Genomic DNA, 22,655 nt, shown 5'->3' with positions numbered 1-22,655 from the left:
CGCCTTAGTGTTCAGAGGGAAGACAAATGAAAAAATACACCAAACTGTGATTCATCCTTAAATTTCACCCTGTTCTTTTTACGCAATACATTTATGCAATATTAGCGTTTCATTCATTTGTTTTAAATAGGAGAGTGACATGAAACTATCCACCAATGCACAACTTCATTCATCTTCTTGACTGAAAACTCTACATCAAATAACTAGAGAATTTGCTTAAATCGCTTTGTCTAGCCCCAAGCTAATAAACTTAATACCAGAGTCCTCCATCAGAATGCTTCTCCAGCAGTCTCTAACCTGCACTGCTGTGTGGAGGTTGCTGTTGGCTGCATGGCAGTCTCTCTGTGTGTGGATTGCTGGTGGACACGATGCAGTTCAAGTCTAGACAGAGCCCTATGGGGACAGAGATCCCAAGGACATGCAGGAGGAATGGCACACATGGCTTGCATCAGCGCTCTTTGCAGCAGGACTGCACAAATTGTGCTACATGTCGGGTCATATTTTGTCAAAGAGGGATGGAGGTTACATTTGCCCAGAAGCGCTTTCCAGATTTGTTCCCTGATATACAGCATATAATGGATTTTTTCTGAAATGATAGAACTAAGTTCAATATTGAGAGGTAAAAGAAAAATAGCCTGTCTGTAGATCAAGCATGTGTTGAGCATGAATATTAGACTGAAAGTTGAGAGGTGGCGGCAAAAACACTGAACCTTTTAGAACATATGCCCTTTAGAAGTGCATGTAGCAGTGCTGACATTAACTTAATGGGCTAATTTGCTTTGAGGAATTTTTACATTCACCCATTAACATGCTAATGTATTTTCCAATTTTATTTTTTTTCTCTGAATGACAATTCAAAAAATGTCACCATGTCTCTTATTAGAAGAGAAGCATGTAACAGAACACAGAAAAAACCAATTTCTAGCACACTATAGCTATACCTGCTAACTTGTATTTTACTCAGGGTGCTAAAACGAAACAAAAAGCAAATATTTTGAAGAAACTGTACTTTTCTTTTCTTCTTTTTTTTTTTTTTTCCACAAAAATTATTATTGGCAATTATTATTGGCATTCCAGTAAATTCAGCTGCCTAATGCCATGGTGGAGTGAATGTTCATATTTTTTAAAGCCTTAACTCTGAATATTATCTTGTATGGGTAGTAGCACAGTCACTCTTTAAGGCTCTGCTTTCAAACTACTTCAAATTTTACTTTGAAGATTTTAATTCAAGCCATGCGTACTATAGGGAAAAAAAGGGGAAAAACAAAAACAAACAAACAAAAACCAACCAACCAACCAACCAAACAACCAAAAAACAATACCACAGTTTCTGGTAATGGCTTAGCTCCTAATATTGCACAGATCTACTTTGGTCTTACTTGATGACTACTGTTTCATTTCTATTGTCTTTCCCCAGAACCAATTCCCAATAACTATCTCCCATGTATTATGGGCACAGATGAGTGACACATGATTAGAATTTGTTCTGTTGGCTCTAATTTGAAATTCACTAAATTTTCACGTTGTTCCAGGCATATTGATTAGCATTAAATTTTGCAACAACTTCATATCAAAATACACAAGTAAACACAATATAACATAATTATTAAATCAGAAATTGTCTGCTGTGTGCTAAGCCTCTGTCTCCTTCATATAATAGGAAGAATATATATCTCCTGACAGCTGATTGCTTCCTGAAGGTGATGAGCTTGAACTAAACTGGAGAGCTGTTTAAATCACACAGGAGAAAAAAAAAGAAAGAGAAACAGAGAAAAGAGAAGCATCTTCAATGGAAGACTCTCTGAACTTCTTAAGACATGTAATAGTACTCCTTCCCAAAGGGGACATTAAAAATTATCTGTCCAAAGTTCTTAAGTTCCTTCAGCTTTGTGTGTCTCCTGAGGAGATATTTTGGGATCTGACATTCCAGCAATGAAGTATTCTCAAATTTTGAATGCTGGCACAAAGAAGCCCTCCACAGCATCCTTTCAGCCGTCACCATACCATGATAGATATTGGCAGACAAACTCTTTGAGCTGGGACAACTTTTTCAGGTTCAGAGGACTGACTTAAAGTGAGTGTACACCATTATATGCAGCGTCCCTCCCTAGCCTTTGGATTGTCTAAAGTTTCAAGTCATCCAGCTGGATTTCAACCTAGAACATAAAGCTTCAGGCTTTTATATCATGGCTTACATTCCTGCTGCTTCTAACCTAGAAATATTTGAAAATATTCTGGGTATAAATAAATCTCCAAACCCAAATCACTCAGTAAAAGGATAGAAAGGTTGCACATATAAAAACAGTTTTAACTTCAACTCAGGAGCGCTTATTTTCCTGCCACTTCTATGAAACTCAACATATTGATTTGAAAGCATTTGCAAAAATAGTACAATGCCTTCACCTTCTCCTTTCTACCATAAGGAGCCACTGCCATAAGGCTAACAACTTATGTGAAGAGAACCACTAAGAGGAAAGGCGTTATAAAAGCCCCTGGTGAAATGTAATAATGAAAAAGGCTAAAAATGTAAATGCTACAGGTGACAGAATAAAAGAAGAATGAATGCAAGCACTGTGACATTATAACTGAACTCCTAAAACAAATATGCATTGAAGTGGCATAGAGACACTCTTAACATTTACTTATTTCCTATTCAGATTTAAAAAGAAGTTTATTTAAGAAAATCAGATTTCATTAGACTAGTTCCTTGAAATATGTGGGTGTTATCTAAAGAATTCAGCTAGACGGCATGTTTTGGTTCTTGCCTGTTCCTCATGTGGTCTCTTCAGACCTCAACCGAGCAGAAAAATGATGCCGTCCAAGTAGTTCCTATTTACAGGAAAAAAAAATTATGTTCCCAAAATCTGTGAATAATTTTTCAGTTTCTGCAATGCAAGAAAGCTCATCCAAGTACACACCTTGTACTTGCAGCATTAGCTGCACTTCTGGAGGAAAAGATCTCCTGCAAAAGGCAGCTTCAAAATCTGGGCAGAGCTCCATAGGAGGTCTGCTGAGTCAAAACATGTTTGCTCTGCTGTTTCTGCTAGCAGCCAGATTTTCAGCATGCACCCCCTCTCACTGAATAAAATCAGAAAATGTTGGTCCTTGGGAACTTCTGAAACTCTGTATCTACATGAAGAGAATATTGTTCAGTGCTGTGACTAATGCCACTGTCATTTTCTTAGGAGGGAACACATGCAGAGACTGACTTGGCACTGCTTCCTGGACAGCAGTACTGGCTTGTTCAGGCTGGTCTCGCACAGAGGTTGTTCACGTAACCTGCTACAAGTGATTGAGACAAACTAACTTCCCCTGCCTTAGTCAAACAAGTACTTTCAATAATGATCCTTCCTGTGTGAGGAAGGCAAACTATCTTTCCCTATTTTGTCTAGACCTATAATATATATATATATATTTAATTTCAATATTTTAAATAATACATTCCATCTCTTCTCTATCATGGAAAAAGGTTATTCAGGGACTGAGTGTTGATGTATGAACCACTCCAAATATTTCACAAAGAAAAAGTAACAAAAAATCCCGTTAGCTGCACAATTCAAATACAAATTGCTTCTGAAATCTAGAGCAATAAAGTATTTTGCCTCTTTTTTTTTTTTTTTTTTTTTTCATTTCATTCTATGTCTCTTTAAACATTGAAAATATATAATTACAATAATGTTAGGTTAGAGAACAATACCAGCAATATGCACTGCAGAGATAAAAGTAGGTGACTGATTCTTCTTCAGGAGAACTAGCTAGAAGACAAGCAATACTCTCTAAAACTAATATAGAGAAATAAATTACTCGCTGCAATGGATGAAATCTGATTAGAGATCTCTCAGCAGAGAAATGGAAAAGGGTTGTAATCATTAAATTGGGGCATAGCTAGTGGGGTGTTTCATGAATTTTCTTGGAGAAATACTGTTTTCTCATACCAATATTTTTTAATCTCAAAAAAAAAAAAATCTACTTGGGTTACAACTTTTGTTTTTACTGTCATCTATAATCTTTAAGGTTTTTTATTTTACTTAGTGAAGGTGAGATATGAACGTTTCCTGAAGTATATGCAGTATGGTTGAAAATTATTGGACTTTCAAGTCTTTTAGCCAAGCTCTAAGACAAAACACTTTCTCAGTCTCACACACAGCTGGAAAAATGTTTGCCTGCTGAACTGTTGCATATATTGGTGTTAATAGGTTTCAATAAAAATACAGACATTGATTTTTTTTTTTCTATGTAAAATGTTAATGGTCTAATTAGGTATATTACTTCTCACAGCTAAGCAAATTCATGCTGACCTAAGCATGGGATATTTGGAAATAAGACAATCCATCTATTGTTACAAAACAGAGATGTCAGGCATATTTCCATATTTCAGATTGAACTTTTTTTTTTTTTTTTTTTTTTTCCCAATATGAGTACAAAAGCTTGAACAAACTGATTTTAAGGAATCATGAACTCCTTTATCCACATCTAAAAGGCACCTGGAAATTCGTTGTCCTAAATGTAATGCCATTTCTAGATGAAGCCCTAAAGCTGATGGATTTTGAGCTTGGATTTGGTCCATTGTGCACATATTTGAAATGGTACCACTGCCATCAGAGGCACGTTTATCACAGGCAAAAGCCTTTTAAGCCCCAGAGAGTCTTTAAAGCTCCCACTCCGTCTCTGTCCCTGTATCTTTCACAAATGCAGACAAATGTGCACAGTCACATTTGGTCCCCTGCAGCATCGGTAACTGTGAGTTTCTTTAACTTCTCTTCCAAGCAAGCTGTAGTTTTGTGGTTGTTATCAAAACTGGAGTAAGGGTTAATAAAATCAATTATTAACTGTGAGATGGGAGGAATAAAACAGAGAGGAAGAACAGCAGGGCAGCAACTGGGATCATGAAATTAAAAATGAAAATAAAAGCAAATCTATGTCTCATCCTGACAAGTGAGGCACTCTGCCTGTCTGTCATCCCTTTCATCATGCAGATGACTCCTTAGTAGCTTTAGGCATATAATCATGCAATCCCCTGTCCACCAAATTTCTGCAGCAGCTGCCAACTGTTTGTAAATCTTCTAGTTAAAAATTATGGAAAATCATTTTTCACAAACATAAAAGCTCCATAACTTTAAAATATTTTTTATTTCATTTTACAGTGAGTTTTGCTTTAATTCATATGAAGCCTACTTATTTTTCACTGGGAAAGAAGGAGTGGCAATGACAATAGATTTAGGAGGCTGGAAAACAAACAAGTGGGGAAATTAAAAATAAGTACTCATATTTACAGTTGCTATAAGGAAACCTTTGTATCAGAGGAAGCTAGATAATACATGGCATGCCATCTGGTTTGCCTAGAGATGAGGCAATGAGATTTGCAGATTACAGCTGGTCACCAACAGCCATTATCACACAGATAACCCAGTGCTTGAATGGAATTGGCCCATTGACAAAGATAGCAAAACCAAACCAAGAAAAAGCTTCAGCTGGCAGGCCCAGGAAGCTGTGGTGCTGGCTGGCACACCTGCAGGGTCAGATGTTGAGGGTGGGTTCCTTTGTTCCTTGGTTTTGCTAAACTTCCACAGCAGCACCTACAAAAAACAGCTGCCTACTATTAGGCAGGAGATTCTGTCTCATGCTGTTGAGCAGAGCAGTACTTGCCAATGTATAACATCAAGCCCTCAGCATGGTACCTTCAGCTTGTACAAAAGGCATAGAATTCCCCCTTTGCATAACAAGTTACAGTGAACAAACCTGTCTTCCACTTTGAGTACCGTGCAGAGTCTCCTCTCAGATAAATTCATTTACCCAAAAGCTAGTCATCTGATCTATACTAGTTATACAAGTTCATCAATCCTCTAATAAACAGATAGAGATGGACCCTTCATAAAAGCAATTCAGTGTAGAATTGTACTGACAGCAATGAGAAGGTAGGACACAGTCTGGAGTTGTCCATTTCCACTGGATGAGTGACTACATCCTTAGTGTTCAGACTAGATGTGTGAGGCAACACACATCTAGTCTGAAGATTTTATTATAAAAAGTCTTATTACAAGATTTTATTTCTTGTAAAGCAGAATCAAGGTAAGGTTCTCAGGTTTTACTTTGTGAGTGTTGAATGGCCAGATTCAGCATACCCAGATGAAGAAAATATACAGCTGTAGAGAGGGTTGCTGCTCCATGGGCTCAGTGGTACTTTCTACCACAGTAATAAGTAGAAGAGTGTGAAAGAAAGAACATTTTTTATCGGAGAGTCTGTGGCTAGGCAACAATTCCCATTAGAAACAGGCATCATAACATCACTGCCTTTTAATTCAAATGTAAAATGTGTTTCTGACCTTGCCAACCCTGAAAAAAGAGTATACAATAAAACACATCTTAAAATAAAATAATAAAAAAAAAGAGCCAAAGAAATATACTGAACAATCATGCAAACTCTGAACAAAATACTCTCTCAAACATGATTATCCCATGGTAGCAATGTCCAAGAGAGCACACAGAACACATGTGACAAATGCTATTCATATCACCCAGAGCACTGCTAGGGGACTCTCAGATATGAAAATAACTCTTAAAGAATAAGATGAGACAGCTGAGAGTAGCTCTAGTTTTCCTTTTGGGTAAGCTTTACTTTAAAAAAGCCTTAAATTGTTTGGATCCTGGTTGATCCATACCTGATTAAAATGACATGCTGACATCTTGACATTCACAAAATATATGGTAATACAGGTACCATCCATTTTAGATTCTGTAACTCTGATGAGGTTTTCTCATAATTTTTACATTGAAGCCACATGAATGAAAATGTAATGTCTAACCAGCTAAGGTTAAAAATAACATTAAAAAATTAAATCAAATGACAACCCCACACACAGAATTCCATTTCTTTCCCTGAACTATGGAAACATTTTCTGGTATTTTAGCAATTATTCTCTATGTTAGCATGTTGCTGTTTTTAGTGGTATAAATAACCTACATTAACTGACATCACAGAAAACACAATGGTTGCTAAGAATCAGATCCACCACATTTTAAAGTAGTCACTGTCTTTCCACAAAGACAAAAATCCTACCTTTGGGTATCAGAATGCTTGGACACTTTATCTGAAAATAACTATTTGAAAATAATTTCCGCTATCACAACAGGTAAGTGATATCAAACATTCTCTGTGATAGTTAATAAGACATCCAAGTTTTACTTACCAATCCTGCACAGCATTGAAGGATTCTTCATTTGTGATGTCATACATTAAAATGAAGCCCATTGCGCCCCGGTAGTAAGCTGTGGTAATTGTTCTGTATCTCTCCTGACCCGCTGTGTCCTAAAACAGTAATTGAGAAACTTTGTTTTACAAACTGCAGATAAATTGAAATATTCATTATTTTAAAAAAATAGATAAATAAAGGAAGAAAACTCCAACAATGGCCATTGTACAACTCTGCAATCCCCCTCATAAAACTAATCAACAGGGAGAAAACTGAGGATAACAGGAAAAAGAAGAATTCTGCTTTGGATCAAAATAGGAGGAATATGTCCATTCTGCAATGAGGTGAGAAGCAGAAAGGTATGGCAGTTTGTCAGATACTATAACAGATGTCTTTCATTGCTTCATGTCATACAGCAACCTGAATTTTGGGTGAGAACCTCATCTCCTGCTTCTGCCTTGGACATTTCCATTTTGACAGAGGTGAGAGGTAAAGTCTTATGTTCTAGACCAAAAACTGTGATAAATCAGCATCCTTAAGATCTTCACCATAAGATCAGTATGATTTCTGAAGTTTGGGAATGTCCTGGCTAAAAAGGCAATGTCTACTTGCTCTGTTTTTGTGATTTTAAGCCATTGGTGCTCATGCCAACTTTAGCACAAATATGGATTTGTGCTGACATACTGTTCTTTTAAAATAAGGATAATAGCTAACAACAACAACAACAAAAAAGTCTGCTAGAAGTCCCTTGCCACAAACTAGTTTTCTCCCTCATTCTCTGTATCTCATCTTCCTGGTCTGTAAAGTCATGAATTTAAGTTTTCCATTTTTCTACTCCTTGCTCCTTGCTTTTCTTACTTCCATTAGGAACCATCAGGGCAGGGACTATCTGTTACTACTACATTTAGATGCAACATCTATCATTGCCATGTCTATACTAAGATTATGAGACGCTATCATTAACTAAATTACAAGTATCCTGTTGCAACATGCTTATTTATCATTTTTAACCATAAACATTAAAAGCTTTAGATGAAACGTACATAACATTTCAGTGTAATCCTGTAACTCTAATAGATCAACTGAACATCTTTAATTTTAATGGACTTTGAATCATAATTTCATTATTTCAGACTTTTTGAGTAGATAAGAACTAGTTTAACTTACAATAAGAACAAAATTATTTAATTTGTCTTCCTACTGAGAAAGTTAATCTGTGGTAGACAATGTTTTATTTGGATTGTTTTCTGAAATGGCTTCTGTTTTAGTAGTACGTAGTATGAAGAAGAAAAAAAATAGTAGCATGAAGAAGAATAGTAGAAAGAAAATAGAAGAAAGAAAAAGAAGAAAGGAAATAGTTGAAGAAAAAATAATAGTATGAAGAAGAAAAAAATAGATTGAAATGGCATTCTTTACATTTCATTCATCCTTAAACTAGTAAAAGAAAGAAGTAGATTCTACATACATCAGAAACCACTTACAGAATAAGAAATACTTTTTTTTTTTTTTTTTCCCTATTTGGTTTCAGTTACTGATACCAAAGTTTTACCTAGAGTATATGGATTCAGTTCATTCTGAATTACTGTTGCTACTGCCTTGATGTAGCTTCAGTGCTCCCAGACAGAAAGTTTCATAGACGTTATAGACGTTAAACCCTAATAGGTCTCCTGAGAGGCGCCACCATTCTGTCTGCAAAAGGCCAGACAACCCTAAACTTTTTCTGTTTATACTCAGCAGGCCACGCCTTTTTCACCTGTGGTCTGAAGGCTGGATAGCTGCATTAACAGAACTGCTCCCCGTTTTTCTGATGGTATTACTAAGGTATTAAGACTCTTGCACTAAGCCTGTGTGTATTTTAATACTTGGAGATCATTTATTTCTCAGTAGGTCATGCTCTGTAAATAACAGAAATGTACCATTGAAATGTCGAGTAAAATCATTATTAGCAGAAATATCACTTTTCATTACCTAAAACCTTGTCTATGTATTCCTTTTATGGAGTAGGTTTTACTCTCACATGTTTTGCCAGCTTCATTTATTTGATTTGATACTAGGGAAAAGAGCTGGGAGAGACAGAAGGAAAACACAGCCTGTGGCAAGCACACAGCTTTACTGTACAGAGCAGATATGATTTACAAACAAGTTTTGGCAGTGTCTATCTGCTTGTTTGTCAGTCAGAGGCATGTGTGGTTGGACATACAACTGTACGACAAGCCCACCGTTACTGAAGTAAATCTTATTTTGCTGTGGGTGATTTCCACTGAAGCCTGTCTGCAGATAAGGGTGAACAGCTCCAGCAGTTGAGCCATAAGCCAGTGAGGCTTCCTATCCCAACACACATACCACTTTCTATACGGTCTTAAGGAGATTTCATATATATGTGAGTGTTCTTGATTACAGAGAGTAAAAATGAGTGTAAAGGAAGAAAAATCAAGATGAAAATTTCTTAAATAATTTTGCACAGAGGGAAAAAAATCTGCAGATGAGAACATAAGCATGGACTGACTTTGAGAGAGGAAATGCTGGACCTAGGCATTTGGTTAAGCTTGGTCAAGGAAGGAACTAGGTATTTTGGGTTGTTCTTAACACAGGTACCTAATATGTGCCTGTAGCTAATACTTTTATAAAGAAAAAGGTTTTCTTATGTGTTATTTCAGCATACAGCATAGAGAGTTAACCATGAATAGGGTAGGGATTATTAGGTTCACATGCTGAACACTCCTGTTGGCAATATTAACAATTTACTTGCTATAAAAAATTGAATAAAATTGTGATTGGCTGAATGTACAAATTATGTGCTGGAACATTTATGATTGTAAGAAATTAAATGAATATTACCAATCAATTTTATCAAAAGGTTTGTGTTTTACACATTCATAAGCATGTTTGTATTCTGACTAGAATGTATTCTCAAACACCCTAAAGAAGGCTCCTTTTATAGTACTGCTAATGAACAAAAATATCATGTCTGAAAAAATAACACACTGGAAACATCAAACACTTAAATATTATATTTTATTACAATGATTTGATGTATTTGAAACAAATAATGCAATGATATAAATGGCTTTTCTCTCTGTTAGCTTTCTTTCTTATGGAAGAACTGAGCAGAAAATAATTTTCATATTTCATTGTATTTATATCTGTAACTCACTGAGATACTGGTATGTGGCTGAAGAAAACCTTTTCCAATTCGGGTGTGTGACTGCTGCTATTTTACCTTTTCTTTTTTTTTTTTTTTTTTTCTTCCCAAGACCATGGAATTTATCCGACGACCATCTTTTTACATTTATATTCTGAAATGTAATGTCTGCATTTTGCTGTTGTATTTATTTCTAAGCAAACTAAATAAAACAATCCTGAGGAAGAATAAAATTTGACCTATTACTAAATGACATTTTAACCAAAGCAGTTCATTTCCATCTCTGATGAGCAGAAAATAAGACACAAATCATCTTGGGGGCCTGTTCATTCATGTAAATAATGTCTGATAACGACAGGTCTGATAAGGTTCATTAAAGGAGTAGACAAGCAGAAGGGAATGAATGACAGTGAGGGAATGACAATGATTTATGAAAAGTTCTATGCATGGGAGACAAAAAGAGTTATTTTACAAATCTTAAAACAAAATAAAAAGGGTCTCAACAGCTGCAAGGAATATTTTCAAATAATAATAAAAATATAGTAAAATAACAATTTTGCATTCTTCAATTTTTTTTTAATAAAGTTCCCGCAATTACATTAGCTTCTGCTTAGGTGACAAAACAAAGGTCTGTTTAGTGACACAATCTTAGTGATTTTTTTTTTAAAAGGGCATCAGATCTTAGACATTAAATCACAGAAAGATGAGGCTTAGTGGAAATAGCATTTTAGAAATTTTCCAATTTCTGAGCACGGCATACAGCACACTAACAAACAGCACGTGGCCCTGTGTATTTGGAAGACTTGCACAGTTTGGCCTTATGTACTCTGATGTCTCTGATATGGGTTCAGTTTTTTGTTGGTAGTGATTTTTTTTGTTTATGTGTTTATGTTATTCTTTTATTATTATTATTTCCACTTATAATGGAAGTAGGGTATTTACCAAAAAAAAATATGCTCCAGATCCTGACATGTGCTCTCTTCTCCATGTCTGTTCCAGTTCTTCCTTCCCATTTTTCAGAGGGAGAACACTCTCCTTGGCCTTTCTTTCCTGACCTATGTACCTACAGAATCCCTTCTGGAGCTACATAATTCCAGATTACCTTGGCTGTTCACTTGAGTTAAACTTAAAACTGTGAAGCTGACAATATAATAAAGCTTAAAGGGAAGATACATCAGTTATTTTTACAGTAACTAAGTGAACAAGGCTTTTGTCATTGTGCTATTCCCTTGAAACTACCCTTGAATAACTGCGAAATTTCACACAGATTCTAGTTCCATGCCATAGAAAGCTTTAGTGTATAGGGAATTCACCAGTTGCTGACAGCACTGCTCCCAGAAGAATGGAGAGTTATACAATAATAGCCATCCGAGCAACTAGAAACACTTAGTAACACTTAAGAGATCTAGCTGGCACTGAAAGAACTGGTATTGCACGTGAAGTTAAGCATTTATGGGGTCAAGAAAGTCTCAAAACAGAAAACAAAAAAGCCATGGTTCTGATAACGATCTTGAAAATAATAACTATTTAGGCTTGCAGTGCTTACCTAGCTGAGTTAACCTGGTAAATCCCCCTCACTGTCAAGACCTACTAAGACTGACTTCACCCAGACTCGGCCATGCTAGCACATATACTTTTATACATTATACCAATGATTGTGAGCAATGCATTTAAATCTGGCCCTTTCTGAATTCATTTGCTGAGTGTGTGCACTCCCTCTCTCCCTTGCCTAGCACTGCGCCACTGAACAATACTTTATGTAAATAACTTCCATGTGGAGTTAATCATTAGTAATGCAGACAGTTTTGAAGGTGAAAGCAAACAGCATTTGGCAGCAAGAACTTTTAATGAGTCTGTCATTACAGAATTCAGTCTGCAAAACGCAAACTGATTTTGTAGCATACCCGAGTGACTCTATGCCTCTGCATTTCTGTCTTGTATGCAAAACATACAAATATCATTTTAGATCCATCTCTCCACATTTTAAGTTTTACTCAAATCACAATGCAGTTTGTGCCAGAAAACCAGCAACACTGGAAGAGGATTTCTTGGATAGCGTCTCTATCTCTGCTGCACATCCACATTTGTAGAGTGGCAAACAGAAAGATAAAATTAGAAATATGAATTGGGTGAATTCTCAGTTTACAGGTCAATATTTTCTGTGAACTAACACAAAATTGGCACAGCAACCAAGAACTGCAGCTCCTTTATGATTTTTTTTTTTTTCCCTGCCATTGCTTCTCAAAGGTATATTTATAAACTTCGTCAAAGAGATTGTATGTTTAACTTCTTCTATTGATACATAAAAATACTTGATGCAATAAGTGAATGAAAATACCCAGACAGAACAAAAAAAAAGGGTCTACAGCTGAAGCAACTGAGAAGGGCATGAAGAAAAATGAAAGAGAAGAAAGGTGCTGGAGGAAGAGGAGCAAACTATCTTGGGAGCATCATTTCTCAACAAACAGATCTTCCAACAGGAAGTGTTAGGCATGCAGAAACACACACATACAAATATTTATGGAAAACTGTTCAAAGCAGTTTATTTAGCTAAGGTATGCACAGAAGTTACAGCACTATGTATTGCCAATTCAGCCTTTGATTATGTGCCTGTCTCCAGTCTGCATCTCTTCTAATGATTTAGGTTTCCCTGGACTTACGTTATTTTATATGTATGTATACTGTATATATACTGTATGCATGTTTGTACTGTATGTATGTATTGTATGTGTACTGTATGTATGTATGTCTACTATATGTATGCTGTATGTGTAGGTGCATGTGTTTGTATATTTATAAATATATATATATATGTAATGAAAGAAAACATCTGTAACTTAAAAAGCCAGCTACTCAGTCTGCCAATACACATCTGCTAGAGCTGTATGCTAGTCCCTATAACTCACAGCGAAATCACAGTTGGCAGTTCATTCATATGGGAGGGATGGAGGAGCATGGCAGGGCCAGCTGGAAATAGCTGGGGCCAGAGCTGAGAGGAGAGGCATTATTCCAAATGGACCAACAAAATGGGTCTAGGAGGGTTGTCGTGGCAGGCAGAAGGAGGGGCAGAGATTATCCTATAGGAATAGTTTGGCTCCCAGACTGTCCAAGCCAGGATGGTAAAAGTATTTTACTGCCCAATTTGCTTTCTGTCACAACATCCATGCAGCTGGTGACAGTTGCAGAAGTTTATTTCCTTTTAAATTTCCTATTTTTTTTTCTTTCTTGTCTTTCCTTCTTTATTTTAAGACTTGCATAAAACTTTTCATTCTCAGCAGTTCAGCTACCACTCCTTCCTAAAGCACAATGCTTAGGAAGGCATGTTTTCTGAGGAAAATTAAAAGGCAAATGATATCAGAATCCAGCCTTTTTCTGATGAAAGATCAGTCGAACAGCTTCATATTTGTATTGTTATTTTAATTACTTGTAAATCAGACTGCACAAATTTCCTCATATTTTTCAGAAAAAAAAAAAAAGACAAAGAGGCATGCTGAAACAAACAAACAAACAAACGAAAACCATGACATACAAGAAAGCCAGCAAAGCTTTGATAAGGATCTTTCTTCGACAGGCATCTGGAAAACCATGTGATATTCCTAGTGTTGTCATATTTGGTTTTTAGAGCTCCTGCTCCCGGAGTCCAGAGCACAAGAACATTTTTTTGTTTGTTTATTTAATCTTTGTATTCAGAGAAAAGATGTGGCCCTGTGCATAATGAAGTAACTAGAGTCTTTTAATATGGACTGGAATTACTGTATTAAGAATAAAAGTTTTACAAAAATCAAAATCATTTAGGAATGCTGACACCTGACACTGAATTCTAGCAAAGCTTGAAAGGCTCAACACGACTTGCTTTTCAGTGAAAGGAACACACAAAAACTGTTATATCTAAATTAATATTTCAAGGAACTGTGATCTTAGAAGCCTGACACTCAAACACTCTACCTGCAGTCTTCAGACTCAGCAGTGAGTCTCATAACCTCCAGGAGCGTACTTGCTTCCTCTGAAACTATTCAGTGGTCATCATACAATGGGATAAGGTTGCAGCAACTCAGTCCCAGTGATGTGAGACTTATTCATATTAGTAACATAAGAGGCAGAGCTATTTCATGCATAGATGAAGGAGAAAATACATAGTCCTCATCTCATTCTGCTTTAGTAACTTCTACTTGGTATTTGTAACTTGACAGTGTTTCAAAACTGGCTCTTCAACACACAAAGCTTAAAAATTATCTAAAAATATGTCTGCCTTATGACAAATATGTTGTTCATTGGTTTTTGCTTGTTTGCTTGTTTGTTTGTTTTACAGCTCTGTTAAAGCTTTTACAATTTTGCCTGATATCCCACCATTTTTGAAAGGCATTTACCTTTCATTTAGCAATGAAGAAACACACAAACAAACAAGCAAACAAACAAAAAACACTGGACTAAAATATACATTCAGAGAATTGGAGCCAAGCTGGCTGTTATCACAAGCAGAGAGCAATGTCCAGGTATACCTTCTGCCGCTTCCCATTTCTACACTTCAATTATATACTTACAAATCTTTTGTGTTAACTACTTCTCTTTAGAACCTATTTATAAAATAGGAGTAATAAGCTTTCACCTTACTCTCTTGTCATCTGTCCTATTCTGCATCTTGAAGACAGCTCTCTCTATTAATATTCATTACCAATATTTAATTAACTTGCCTTTATTATTCAGGATGAGGTGGGCTCTACGGATAAAGTTTAACCAGCCATTTTGATAATAGCTCTGTGTTAGTAGCTCATTGCACTGCACAAATTTGCATAATACTGTCATCGTGTTACAATATTATGCAAATCCTAGTCCACTAGTTAGTTAACAGTACCTCTTAGCTATTGAGAGCTATGAACATAATTCTTTCCTCATGACAACACCAGACTTAGCACATTTTTGTTCTGGAGGGTTTTTTTTAGGAGCAGAGTTTTATAACTCTCTAGGATAAAAGTTTGAATTAGTGGTACAAAGGACATTCTTAAGCCATAAACCAAGCACACTTGCCAGAAATTTTCTCTTCACCTCTGTTTTTCCCTGTGATAAATCCTTGTATTCAAATCTGCAGTGTTCCCTCATTTGGAACAAATTATAGGAAACTTGCCATTAAATATTAATAACCTTTCAAACTTGCCCAAGAGTAAAGGAACGTGCTTTTGTGCAGAATATTAAGTTCACAAAACACATTGAAATGGTCAGCAAAGTTACTCATGTTTTTTACATAAAAATGCTTTAAATCTCTCTTACTTAGGGAAAGAGGCATTCTGTAACACAGAACAAGTCACATTCTACCCATTTTAAGCAAGAAAAAAAAAAGTGCAGTATTTCTGGAAAAGTTCAGCAATGGCTTAAATTCAATCCCATTCAGAACTTTCATGAAGACAGGTATAAGTCACAACTTAATGTTTTAAAAAAACTGCAGAATAAAAATACTGAACTACAACGTGGCTTGTACTAACCAGTTTTCTTTCTGCCTTGCCAAAATAATGTTGCTTTAGAGCTGGAAGATTCCTAATGTAGTGAACTCTGTAGGTAACTTCTCTATTATCTCTTTCTATAGCAGTGGCAGTATACTGAGACATAAAAAGCACCAGTGACTTCCAGAGAATACTTGTCTTCTGGGCCAGACATCAAAGACACCTGAAGAAATTCTTGTCGCTCTTGGTATATCTTGGTTAGGCAGATATTTTAAGATTTTAAGGCTTAAACTAAAAAAAGAGCTATGTTTGTAGGACAGTCGTCATCAAACTATTATTTTGTCCACTCATTTTTAATTCCTTTGACCTCCAATGGTCTGTCATTACCAAACACTCCCTTAATATGTGACTGTGCATTAGATATTTGAATTTGCCATCAACTTAGTTTTTTATTCTTTTTCCTTTTCCTTTTCCTTTTCTTTTCACTTTCCCTTTTCCTGTCCCTCCCCCTTTCCTTTCCATTTCCCCTTCCCCTTCTCCTTCTCCTTCCCCTTCCCCAGTTTGGCTCCAAAACTTTTAGAATTTGAATGACTTCTCTAGTTGTTTCAAACCTGATCTTTAATTACCAATTTTTACAGGCTCTGGAAAATTTTTGCCTGACTTTAAATTCTCATAGTTTACTTGTGGAAATTTTAAAGGGACACATACTCCTTATCAGAAAGATACCTCTGTCACCAATATGCTGCTACTACTATCTATCCCTAGATAGGACTATTCATTTTGGGAATCTTTAAATTGTATTGAAGTCTCCAAGAAAAAAAAATGGGTATGGTGATGTTTTTTTTTTATTGTGAGTGGTTTTTGTTGTTGTTTCTGTTGTTTGTTTATTTGGTTCAGTTTGAGTTTTGTTGTTTGTTTCACTGGTTTGTTTGGTTGTTGTTTTTGTTTTTTGAAAACACACTATTTATGCTAAACGCCTCTGTGTTCCCTTGCTTGTCACTAAGCCATTAATACCCCTGCACTAAAGCTGTTGACATCAAAGGGTTATACACAGAACACTGTCCTAATGTGTTGGTATTTGATGAAAGAAATGTAATTCAAGATACCATAGGTGACTCTAAAAAGGAAATACTTATTTATCCTGAAAACATCTCAGCATCTCAGCAGCTGACATAGTTTAACACATATCAGTCAACCAACACCTTTATGTTGTTCCAGTTTAAGATTGTAAATTATTAAAGAGAGGTGTAAAAATGAAGGTAAAAATATCAGGTGTGATTAATCTATGAATCTCACATTATTTCAAGTACGTTATCTGTGCATTCTCTTCATTGGGAGATTTGACATTAAGTGGCATAATTAAACTAGATTTAAGCTAAATTGCTTTACAGTTTGGCCTCTTCTTTTTTAGCTCAGAGTGGTTGAGAGTTATGTGTTTAGCATATGTATAATCATATTTAGAAATTCTAATGAACTCTCTGTAATTTTAAGCTCAAACTTTTAAGAGGAACACAGCCTCATCAGAAAGCATTATTAGCAAACCTATTGACCTATTAATATTTCCTATTTGCTCTAAGGAAAGAGAAATTTAACCTTTTACATATGGCAGTTATTTCAGAGTTCTAGTCACTACAATGGATGGCGGTACTAAATCTGGTGTCAGTACCAGCATTATGGTATAAACAGTTGTTTGTATTGGAAGGAGAATTCAAAACACATTATCTCTTTCTATTACTCTCTCATAAATGGTCACATTTGTTTCCCTTACATTTTTCTCCAAATTAATTCTGAAATAATTAGGAAGCTTTTAACAGATCAGTATGGAGTATCGTTGTAAGCTAAACACTGAACATCCCCACTATAAAAGAGTCAATTCATGATCTAGAACTAGAGGAAATGCATTGATGTTATTTCCTTTATCATTGCAAATCTATTTTATGGGTTTGGACACTTTTTTTTTTTTTTTTTTTTTTTTTTCTGCTATGTAATTTTTTGTTAATAAGGATTTGGACTTGGCCCTACATGTAAACACCTCTGATAATAGTCTCCAAAAGGGATCCTGATTTTACCAAAGTACAGACATGTAAAGCTACTAGAGTTATGTAGGGGAATTTATTGGATGCAATGCATTTTTAAATGCTTAAATAATTTATTTACTTTTGCTTTAAATATAGACAATTATTTTATAACCTCTTGAAAACAACACAACTTCAGAATGCTTGTTATCTGCCAACTGGGCTGCAGTAAACTTTTCTGTGCACACTATAGCCTTTGTGAGAAAAAAAACATTGGCATGTAGGCTGCTGTTATTGTGCAAATTCACATACGTGGACAAAATAGAAGATAAGTAGCATTTACTGGGTATAAATACACTTAACCATTCTGTAGCCATTTTTCTAAATATCTATTAATGTCAACCATCACAAAGAAATTACTGGAATACCTGGAACTCTGTTCTGATGCAATACAGTCATTCTTATGATCATATAAGACATTGAAGAAGGCTCAAAACTAGTAGTGTCAACTTTTCTAAAAATGTTTCCAGAAAAACCTTATCAGAAAATCTGACACCTTTTTTTTTTTTTTCAAAGAAGAGGAAACAACAATGATTTCAAGTACAGGTTAAAGAAAGTTATATTTATTCAAAAGTTTATTCAAAAAATGGAGAAATGTGAAGAAAAGAACAGATATCACAAGGATATCACCTACTCCTACATACATATTTCAAAATGAATCAATCCATCAAACCAGCAGCAAGATCTTGACACATGAAGGAACAGAATTTGAAGCTTTACAAGTGAACATTAAACTTGGCAAGAAAATCTACAAACAGCTCGTTATAATATATAACAAACTTAGATGCATAGGTAGGAAGATTCAGTTTGGGAAGAAAAACGTTGGCTTGAAAGGGCTGTGGTGTTGCTGGACCTAACTCTGAGGGCTCAGGCTATCTTCTAGTTCACATTTAGAATGCTTATAGAATGTAATATATCCAGAGGCACAAGAGGTGCCATATCCCTTTATATCTGAGAATTTACTCATTTATTTTGAAGATTTTCATCTACTACATCACCTAAATACATGAGATCCTTTCAGAATCCAAGCAGATAGTTTTCTAAGTTTTCTGAGGAAAGTCAGAGAGGTTCTAACTCTACAGTACTGATTTTATTTTTTTGTTTGTTTGTGTGTTTTTAAATCAAAAAGTGAACCAGTGGGTTATGGGATCCAATCACATGATTTTTCCAGCAGAATAATTCATGAAAAACACTTTTGTTCTGTATCTGTAATAGTTAGATGATATCCATGCTTGTTTTTCTTTTAAATAATAATATGTATGTTTACAAAGGGAGACATCCTAGCTCATATAATTAGTAAATTAAGTAACTACTTAGAAAGATCAAAACCCATTTATGCTGATCACAATCCATAACATGGACATTTCTATCAGTCCTTGAACTGCAATGTCAGCACAAACGGTCAAATCAAGTACCAAAGATAAACATTATGAAAAGATTTTGTCTGGTTAAGGTAAAAAGCCTGATTCAAATGCACCATTCTTTCCCTAAACATCCCGTTAACTCTGATACATATTGCCAAGCAAAGTGATTGCTGCACATTATTTGAAAAGTTTCGAATTCAAATACTTCAGTAAAACAAAATTTAAGTTAGAAATAATTCCTGACAGTATGATGTAGACCACATATGATGTACCATAATTAGTGTTACACTTCAACTGTGATTTTCAAACTACAGGTATTTTACCGGTAATCAGAGCTATTCTGTCTTAATGTATCATACAGGAATAGGCAATTACAGTCTAATGGAAGTGGAAAAATGACCAGCTGTGAAATCTCTAACAAGTATAATTATAATCAGAGCTAGATTAAAGCACTAGCTACTGAAAAAAACAGACACTGGGATTATACATAGTCAGAGAGCAGCCTAAAAACAAATTGAGTGTAAATAATTTTCAAAGGGCTATCCTGCCTGCAGTGCAGCACTGACTACACAGAAGCAGTTAATATTTGTTATCAACAGCTCTATACAACATACTATTTCTTCTCTATTTCAAAAATTCAGCAAAACTAAGATGTAACTTCCTGGAAACCACTATATTTTTTGCTACAGCTCTAACTTATTTCTTCAGTCTTCTATCTATCACATAATAGTGGTTTTAAATTACTAGTAGTGTTTACTAACTTTTAAACAATATATTCACACAGGTGCATGTTTCTGTTTATATTCATCAATATATAAATATAAATATATATATGTATATAATATGATCATAGCTAAAATATATATACTCTATTATTCCTATTATGATACAAATATTATTTATTTGTGAGCTTGCTCTAAGTACTAGAAAGCAAATTTTTGACATTGTGAATTCTTGTCTACGATCCCAGAATTCTGACTGAACTCATCAAAGCATGAAAAGAGAATGTTTCTGTTCACAGTTGTTCCTGTATATATTTATATTTCATCAAGTATAATCAAAGAGGAAAATTGCTTTATTGAAAATATGAATGAAAAAAAGCAAGCATACCTGAATTTTACAACTATTTCAGATTCACACATTATTTAGTGAATACAATCAAAGTCAAATTTAAAAAGATATCCAATCAAATGAATCTTTTACAATTGCATATTAGACTAAATTAATTTCAAAATCCAAGAAATCCCTTGATAGAATAGCTATTAAGTACAGAACTTTTAACATCATTCAGGTTCCTTAACCATGTCTCTCTAGGCCTCTTTCACAGAAGACAACATTTTGGGTGGATATATATTTTCTCTTCATACAACCTGCTGTTGGAACCTGAATTGAAGCCCCAGTTATCTTTTCATTGAATATAATACTGACCAGCATATTAACTGGAAACTGCATTATCAGGCACTCAACCAGTGTTCTTTGATCTTAGATAAAGGTTGAGGATTATTTCCACCCCGATTTGATTATGTTGTGGAACATGTTCTCTTCTTGTGCAGATGTAACTGAATCATCATCCATCAGCTGAAAAAATGCTATAGTGACAGACAAGAAAGGCTAACAGTCAAAGAAGAGGCAAAATAAGGATTTTGCCCAAGAAAGGAGTTCTTTCCCAGTATAATTTCATATATACTAGACAAAAAAAAATTAAAAAATTTAAATTCTGGTCACATCACATTTAAGCATGCTCAAAGACTACTGCTCCTGAGAATTAAGAAGAGGATAATTTGCCAGAGTTGTTTATTAGTCAGCTTCACATAAGCTCCCAGGGGTTCATGTTTCATCCCACAGAACATAGTTCAAACACAAGTTGTTGATTTTATTAAATCTACCTGAAGCTATCTTGTGGGGAAATAGCCCTTTCCAAACATCTGCCACCACAAATAGCAATTTGATTATTTCATTCAGTCTTAGAAGCACTGAAATGAAGCACTCAAGTTTCAAAGTGGCCTTTACTTATGAGTGGAGGCAACAAATGGATGGAACATATTATTTATTCTCCCTTTTCCCTTTTAATCTTCAGAATGATGAAAATGGCACACAGTTTTGGCTAAGATGCCTGTACTACACTGCTTTGTTTTGTACATTTTCTTTTATGCCAAGTATTTGTACTGTCCAGTAACTTTGACAGAATTTACATACCATCCATATTTATGAAAATCAATCTTCTTTTCTGTGCCTATATGGGAGTTTCTGAGGACTTCAGGTGGCCAGTATTTTAATGCAGTGTTATATCTACATGTCTCTGTGTTTTATCTATATTAACTTCCTACTACATCCCGAAGAATATCTGAATAACTTTTTTTTTCAGTGTTAGAGCTTTCCCAAAGCACATATATTGAGAGAAAAAATAACTCGAGTATTTACAGAAAGATCACACAAACTATTGACTCATCAGCAGATACTATATAGTAAAAGTTCAAGTGGTTCCAGTGTGGATGTTTCATAATAAATTATTACATGTACTTGACAACATAATATGGAGAAATAATAGAGTCAATCAATAATTAATTAATACTTTTATATCACAAATTTCTGGTAACTAAAATACACTCAATTTAGTCACTTCACTTACCCTAGAATGATCTTAATCTCACAGCAGAATTTAATTGAACTTGGAGCAAAATCACTTATCACAAAAATGATTCCTTCCTCTCAAAGCTTTTAATAGACTTAGCATATGCTTATCTAAAATAGAAAAAACTGGAATGTCAGAGGCACACAGTATTTTTAGAACATATTGTGAATTAACAACTCCTTGGAAAGACTGTGAAAATAATGTTATACATTCCAATAATGTTTAGCAGAAAAGTGTTTAGCAACAAATCTATTTTTTCACCATATTTATTTATTTATTTTTCAGAATTTTAAGTCCCTTCTTTAAATAAAATCATACAGGTTAAAAAATGAAATCATCAGTTTTATTTTTATACATAATAATTTAAGCTAAACAGTGGAGGAGTATAGTGTCTAAAATAGGCGGTAAACTTTCAACACAAAAAGTCCAAACAAGTACCTATCTTCTCCCTACAGTCACCCCAGTCATCAGGCCTGACTGATTACCTAAGATCCTTCATATTCCTTGATGGTGGCTCAACAATATCTCACTTAATTTAGAAGGTTCGGTTTTGGTTTGTTTGTTTGTTGTTTTTTGGTTGTTTGTTGTTGTTGTTTTGTTTTTAATTCTGTAAATAATAGAATTATGAAGACTAAAGTAAACCAAATATCTGCAGGGCACATTTTCTTTCTTTCTCTTTCTTTCTCTTTCTTTCTTTCTTTCTTTCTTTCTTTCTTTCTTTCTTTCTTTCTTTCTTTCTTTCTTTCTTTCTTTCTTTCTTTCTTTCTTTCTTTCTTTCTTTCTTTCTTTCTTTCTTTCTTTCTTTCTTTCTTTCTTT

At 34.9% G+C, this 22,655-nt stretch overlaps 1 protein-coding gene across 1 annotated transcript in view; it reads right to left on the bottom strand.

Moving 5' to 3' along the window:
• RAB3C (RAB3C, member RAS oncogene family) overlaps positions 1-22,655 on the bottom strand; it is a 147,401-nt gene that overhangs the window by 64,617 nt on the left and 60,129 nt on the right. The window contains exon 3 of the mRNA XM_035309398.1: positions 7,188-7,306. Within this exon, the coding sequence (XP_035165289.1) occupies positions 7,188-7,306 (119 nt within the window). The remainder of the gene's footprint in view (positions 1-7,187; positions 7,307-22,655) is intronic.

The sequence above is a fragment of the Oxyura jamaicensis genome, chromosome Z, assembly GCF_011077185.1.
Source record: "Oxyura jamaicensis isolate SHBP4307 breed ruddy duck chromosome Z, BPBGC_Ojam_1.0, whole genome shotgun sequence".
NCBI classification, from domain to species: domain Eukaryota; kingdom Metazoa; phylum Chordata; class Aves; order Anseriformes; family Anatidae; genus Oxyura; species Oxyura jamaicensis.
The sequence above is the reverse complement of the archived record's forward strand: the minus strand, read 5'-3'. Positions and strand labels throughout refer to the sequence as shown.